The 6938-nt window shown below is 44.4% G+C and overlaps 1 protein-coding gene across 1 annotated transcript; it reads left to right on the forward strand.

The window, feature by feature from the left end:
* Positions 1-2865: 2865 nt before the first annotated feature.
* CALHM6 (calcium homeostasis modulator family member 6) lies at positions 2866-6693 on the forward strand. Its single transcript, XM_038396393.2, has 2 exons — positions 2866-3466; positions 5422-6693. Exons 1-2 carry the CDS (start codon positions 2936-2938, stop codon positions 5839-5841), a joined length of 951 nt encoding a protein of 316 aa, XP_038252321.1. The 5' UTR covers positions 2866-2935; the 3' UTR covers positions 5842-6693.
* Positions 6694-6938: the final 245 nt, after the last annotated feature.

Raw genomic sequence — 6938 nt, forward strand, 5'->3', positions numbered from 1 at the left:
GGCTGATCGCAGCTCTGGCACAGCTGCTGTGTCTGCTCTGCCCAGCTGCCTGAGCCACCTGGAGGCTACAATGGTAACTCAGCAGTAAAAGTAGTTGAGGGCTTATTCCATTTATTGCTCCAGCCATAAACAAGGGTTACTTGGCTTCCTCCATCAGAGGCTCCTGTCTGCCCTTTTAATGGGAGGGGATGAGGAGACAAGAGCAGCGGGCAGAGATCAAAATACAGAAACTCTCTGACTCAGTCTGAGCAGAGAAGCAGAAATTTGCGACAAACCCAGCAGGCTATGCAGAATTCAGAGCACTTGCAGTACAGTAACCATACTGTTAAGCAGTTGTTAAACTTGGTTGTTATGAAACCAGACTGTAACATGTTGAGAACAGCCCCGGGCCAAACTACAGGTCCAATTCTGTAAAAATATTACTGCTGTGCACACAGCTCACTACTGTGAGTAGTAATAAGGCAATCACAACTAGTCCTAATAGAAGACATCAAACCTGTTAATAAGTAGGGTGACCAGAAACACCCAGTCGAAAAGGAATCCTGGTGGCTCCGGTCAGCATTGCTGACTGGGCCATTGACTGTCGGGTTGGCAGCAGGGCTAAGGCAGGCTCCCTGCTAGCCTCTGTACTGTGCCGCTCCCGGGAAGCAACTGGCATGTGCCCTCTCTGGCTCTTATGGGTAGGGCAGCCCGGGGGCTCCAATCGCTGCTCCCCCCCAAGCACCATCCCCGCAGCTCCCATTGGCCGGGAACCGCGGCCAATGGGAGCTGCGGGGGTGGCGCCTGTGGACAGGGCAGTGCACAGAGCAGCCTGGCCACACCTGTGCATAGGAGCCAGAGAGTGGACATGTTTGATGCTTCCAGGAGCAGCTTGAGGCCACCCGGAGCCTGCACCCCAGATCCTCTACCAGGCCCCAACCCCCTGCCCCAGCCCTGATCCCCTTCCTGCCCTCCGAATCCCTTGATCCCAGCCTGAAGCATTCTCCTACACTCCAAACCCCTCATCCCCAGCCCCTCCCCAGAGCCCGCATCCCCAGCCGGAGCCCTCACTCCTGCATCCCAACCCCCCGCCCCAGCCCTGATCCCTCTCACTCCTTCCAAACCCCTCAGTCCCAGCCCAGAGCATCCTCCTACACTGCAACCCCCTCATCCCCAGCCTCACCCCAGATTCTGCATCCCCAGCCAGAGCCCTCACACCCCACTCAAACACCCCAACCCCCTGCCTCAGCCTGCACCCTGAACCCCTCATTTCTGGCCCCACCCCGGAACCCACACCCACAGATGGAGCCCCCGCCCCACACCCCAGCCCTCTGAGCCAACCTGGTGAAAATGAGCGAGTGAGTGAGGGTGGGGAGAGCGAGCGACAGAGGGAGGGGGGATTGAATGAGCAGGGGGCAGGGTCTCCGATAAGGGCTGGGGCATGGGTGGGGCATCAGAGAAGGGTGGGGCAGGGGGTGGGGCAAGGGTGTTCAGTTTTGTGCAAGTAGAAAATTGGCAGCCCTATTAATAAGTGATTGCTAAATAAGGATCTAAATTCTAACGATTTTTTGTTTGTTTTTTTGTTTTTTTAATTAAAAATGTATTTTAGGGCCATCTACAATACATATAAGGATCTGTGGACTCGTATGTTGAAACCAAGCTTGGTAAAGCTTTGGCACACTTCTGAGACATAGTAGAGCTCCAGCCTCCACTGCAAGCCAACTGAACTTCAATCTTATCAATTATAACTGGGTGCCCCAACCCAGTTATATATTTAGTGTAGACCTCTGTTATGCTAAGAGTTACTGGCGACTTCATCGATCACAAACTCCTTTGAGTCTGAGTGTAAACACACCCTTAATTTATCATAACTGTCAGATGAGTTAACCAGGACCTAAGACAAAAGAGGGTTGTGGATGCGCCCAGGAGTTTGGGCTGAGTGGGTAGAGGGGTTTTACTGAGTATTGTGTGTGAGACGGGTGGGTGAAAAAGCAGAACACACAGAGTGATGCTGAGGCAACAAAAAAAGCCAAGCAGTGTCCTGTGAGCATAAGGTATAACCTTGGAGAGAGCTGTATATAAAGCTGGAGAGAGACCTTTTGGGTCTGGTGTTTGCTAAAGAGGCTTGGATCTGTAAGCTAAAAAATTGCTCCTTTTGTTATTGATTCCTTCTGCATTCAGAGTCACAGGATTGTGTACATCCTTTGTAAATACACAAAACTGCATCAAAGAAATACTTGGCTATCACCAATTTCTTCTCTCAGCTGGAATATTACCAGGGCCCTGAATTTTGACTGGCCGGTCAGACTCTCTGGGCCAAAAGGGGCAACACCTGAGTTTAGATCTCTGCATGATCTAAAGCATATTATGAGGGTGGTTATGATACAGTTTGGCTCCATCTAGCTATAGGCTAGATCAAAGTATTCTATAATAAGAGTTGGTCAAAAAATACAAAACATATTTCATGATGTTTTTGTTTCTGTGTTATTCCCTTTTTCCTTGCCATTTGGATTTTTGACAGAAACCTTCCTAAAAACATCCAATTTTGGGAGGGGAAATTGCAGCCTCCTCTACTTATCGGTCACAACCAAATTGATCAGCCGTTGTGAGACTCAGGCATTTTTGGGAAAGTATATGTAAGCTTTAAAGAAGCAATGATGGCTGCGGGGGGTGGGGGAAATAACAACAGCAGTGTGGGTTTCCGTGTGTCATCTGCCTGCTGTTTCCTGTCATTTCAAAAATACAGAGAAAATGCTCAGTGGGTATTTTCAGATGTTTTGTCCTACATTGCACCATCTTCACCACACCAGGAGAAAGTGAAACCTTTCTGTTTGTTTGTGTGGGTTATGGGAACTAGAGACCTCACATCCTCTTCCTTTTGTACACATAACCCATTGAGGTTTCATCCTCCTCAAAGGCAAGGGTGCTAGGCAGAGTCCAGCAGCGGGGGCAGGAGATGGAGAAGTTTCGCACCGTGTTCGATTTCTTCCTCAGGCACCAGAAGGTGCTCGGTTACAGCGCCTTGTCCCTGCTGACCGCGGGCAGCGAGCGTCTCTTCTCAGTCGTGGCATTCCAGTGCCCCTGCAACTCCTGGAACATGCTCTACGGCTCTGTCTTCCTGCTGGTGCCTGCCCTGATCCTCTTCCTTCTTGGCATCCTGCTGAACGTCAGGACCTGGCGGCTGTTCACCGGCTGCTGTGCCCCAGGCAGGTGTTGCTGCTGCATCCAAAGGAAGCACTGCCGGCGCTACGTTAGTGTGCTCTGGCTGGTGACGGTGAGCGCTGCTGTGGCCCCACTCACCTGGATCGCCGTGGCCCTGCTTGGGGCCAACTTCTATGAATGCGCAGCAAGTGGGAGCAGCCTGTTGCAGCGGCACATGTGCCAAGGCAGAGAGACCCAGTGCCATGAGCAGGTGGCCAGAATGCCCTGCGGTGGGACTCTCCCCAAAGAGGCAAAGGTATCTGTGAGCCTTCGTGCTCAGTCCCAGGTATGGTCTCTTCCGTCCTTTGATTTACCCTATTGGCTTTAGCCCCATGGAGGTGCATTGGATGCGGAGTGTTTTCTGGAGCTATGGAGAGGTAGCATAAGTAGTTCAGTTAAACTAGGTGCTGTCCCTACAGGTGCCATCTTAGCTTACTTGTGCTGATGTGATGGCCTAGGGATGCAGCCTCAAGACTATAATATGAAAAAGAAATTCTTGCACTTATATAATTAGCAAAATATTCTAAACTGGCTAAAAGAAAGGTAATATATTGTAAGTTGCATCTCTTACTGCAGTCTATATTGCTCTCTAACATTTTGACCTTTGCTGTATATCTGAGGAGATTGCTTCATAACGATGTTCATGCCTTTTCCTTTGAGGCAAGGTAAGAATAAGCCTGCACGGGCAGGGAACTTGACTGGATATCACATAAATGGGCTTTCCCATCCGTAGATTTTCTACCAGTTTCAAAAGAGATGTATTGTGAATTTCTCTGCTCTTTTTCCATTTCCTTGGCTCTCTTTATATCATGAATGCTTCTAAGTTCAGTTCCTAAACATAAGAGGAAGCTGGTGTTTATTTAAAATCTTTAATAACAGCAGAGAATTAGCATGTGAAAAAAGTTGTATTGAGTGTCTGACTGTGAGTCCCCAAGTTTGAAATCACTGTCAATTTCACACTCATATTCCAGGAATAGTGTTTAACTTTTGTTTCCCTGAAAACAAGGTAGCTATAGACTGTGGAGAGCTGAAAAGGAAGAATATGTTTGTTTCCCCCCTCCCCATTCTTTGTAAAAAAGAGGCCTAAAAAGTTTTGGGACTTTTTTGTTTGTTCTTGTTTTAATTTTTCCTGTTTTCTTCCATTAGAAATCCAGCTCTGATCATCTCCTCTTTTCACTATCATACTATAAGACTTTGACTTCACTAAGAAAAAGGGTGTATCCTTAACTGGGGTTTTCTAACTGGAGGTAAAATCCAAGTGAAGACGTGGCATTTTGTAGTTTTCTTGTGAGTAAGCAGTTCAAGTTAATTACTCAGCTGCCCAGAGGCAACTTGTGTGAAAACTACAGACTGCCTTGTCTTCACTAGGATTTAACCTTGAATGAACTAACTCAACTTAAGAACACACCTTTTTTTCCCTAGTGAAGATAAGGCCTGTGGTTGACGAGAGAACTAGAAGATTTGTGAAATCAGGGAAACCATGTAATTGAAGTCTGATTAGTTGAGATGGGAAGAGATTTTTATTCACTTAGTTTAACATTCTTTGTTTTTTATCAGCACCTGTTTAACTCAAACATGTCAGAGAAAAGAGTTGAAAAACTGGTCAAAGAATTAGCACACTGTTCCTTCAAGTAACAGGCTGGGATGAGTAAGGTCCCAATCCATATTTGTGAGTCATGCAAAAAACCTGGCAAAACCAGGGGAGATAAGATAGGCTGTTCCTGATATTTCTAAGGTAAAGAAAAAAACAGGAAAAAGTTAGACTCTTATTATTTACTATTATTTTAAATTGGGTCTTTATACATAACTAAAAAGCAAAAAGGAATACAAACCCATTTTTTCTTTGATGGTCAACTTTAAATATTATAAAAATACATTGGCTTTTTTACTTGTAAGATTCAATCTGTGGGAGGTCTTATATGAAAGTGGACGCTATTCACTTTTCCCCTAGTCAGCATTTCCAGCCATTTCCAACAGAATGTTGGATAGAAACCTGAACCTTCCCACAGTCAGGATGGATTATTCTCTTCCAACCCCAAAATCTCAACCCAGGCCCTTGAAGTTTAGCACACTTTGCTGGGATTGTTCACATACATGGGGTACCCACTTTCCACAGACACCACTGTATGATGGGCTTTTCAAGCAGTGACCACTTATTGATCTCCTGTCCAAAACAATGTAAATTTACATATTGTTAGCCAGGAACTTTTGATGCATTTAATCATCTGTATGTTCTCCCAGGTGCTAGGATGGATACTGATAGCAAGCATCATGACTCTAGTACTGGCTGTCACATGCATCAACCACTGTCATTCTCCAGTCAGTTTTCTTCAGCTGAGGTTCTGGAAAATCTACTTGGAAAAGGAACGGGAGGTTTTTGAGAGGAAGGCCAAGGAGCATGCAACCAAGCTGGCAGAAAGGAACCTGAAGTGCTTCTTTGAATCCACTGAGCCAGAATCATTTCAGACTCCCAGCAACAAAGATTGGCAGCAGATCTCATCCTTGTATGCCTTCAATACTAAAGGACAGTATTACAGCATGATACACAAATATATTAGTACAAACAGAGGCACCAGCATCAGATCTACCAAAGAGGATGTGTTTTCTCCTGCTCTAGGATTTGTGGATGGCACTGATTTTAATGAAATGGGGACAATGTAATGAAATAAAGGAATTCTATTTTTGTAGCATGGACAGTTAGGTAATTATGGACATATAAAAAGGGTCTCATTCTATGCACTGATCTTTTGTTGACATCAATGGGAGTTATGTGTAAAGTCTTCAGGAGAAGATGGCCCCATAAAGTTTGCAGCATTATTTTTAATGAATTTTGTTACTTTTACTTAAGTGCCTTTAGTAAAATACATATTTCTGGATGGCAGTTTTACAATATTTTTGTCCCCTTGACTCTTTCAAGTTATGATGTTAAATAGCTTAAATCCCAACACCAAAGATAAGTATATGTGCTGTTTTCAAATACTACAAAGCACCTGCTAGAAATATACATTAGCTAATCTGTCAGCTCAGAACATTTGGCAATTAGAGTTGCAAAACCAAACTTTTACTCTTGGCATTACTTGCCCATCAAAAACAATAATACTGTGTATTTTTTAATTTAAGAAGTAGCTTTCTAGGCTTTGAGCCATAAGCAAGTTCCCCACAAGTGTGCAGAGAAAGAAGGAATGTTGCGTATGTCTTTGTATCATTGAGCTGATGCATTCTGATGAATCACTGTTGAGAAGCTTGCTGTTAGCACTGAAACAGAGGATGTGACGCAGCAGTCAAAAAAGCTCACGGAATGTTAGGAGCCATTAGGCAAGCAATAGATCAGGGGTCGGCAACCTTTCAGAAATTTAAGGTTTCGCGTGCCAGTAATACATTTTAATGTTTTAGAAGGTCTCTCTCTATAAGTCTACGTTATGTAACTAAACTATTGTTGTATGTAAAGTAAACAAGGTTTTTAAAATGTTTAATAAGCTTCATTTAACATTAAATTAAAATGCAGATCTTATCAGTTTAGTGCAGTGGTTCTTAACCTAGGGTGCACGCACCCCCTGTGGGTGCAAGATGCCCTTTCTGGGGGTGCGAGACATGCAAGATTTTTTTAGAAGGTAAATCATCGAAGATACAAATTAAGCAGAGGCACATAAGTACAACTACTTTGTTTCATCAAACTTATGTATTTATTAACATTATACATTTTTAACGAATACTGTAATATACAAAGTTTTAAAGTTTTTAAGTTTTCAAATTTTTAA

The sequence above is a fragment of the Dermochelys coriacea genome, chromosome 3 (genome assembly GCF_009764565.3).
Source record: "Dermochelys coriacea isolate rDerCor1 chromosome 3, rDerCor1.pri.v4, whole genome shotgun sequence".
Classification (NCBI taxonomy): Eukaryota; Metazoa; Chordata; order Testudines; family Dermochelyidae; genus Dermochelys; species Dermochelys coriacea.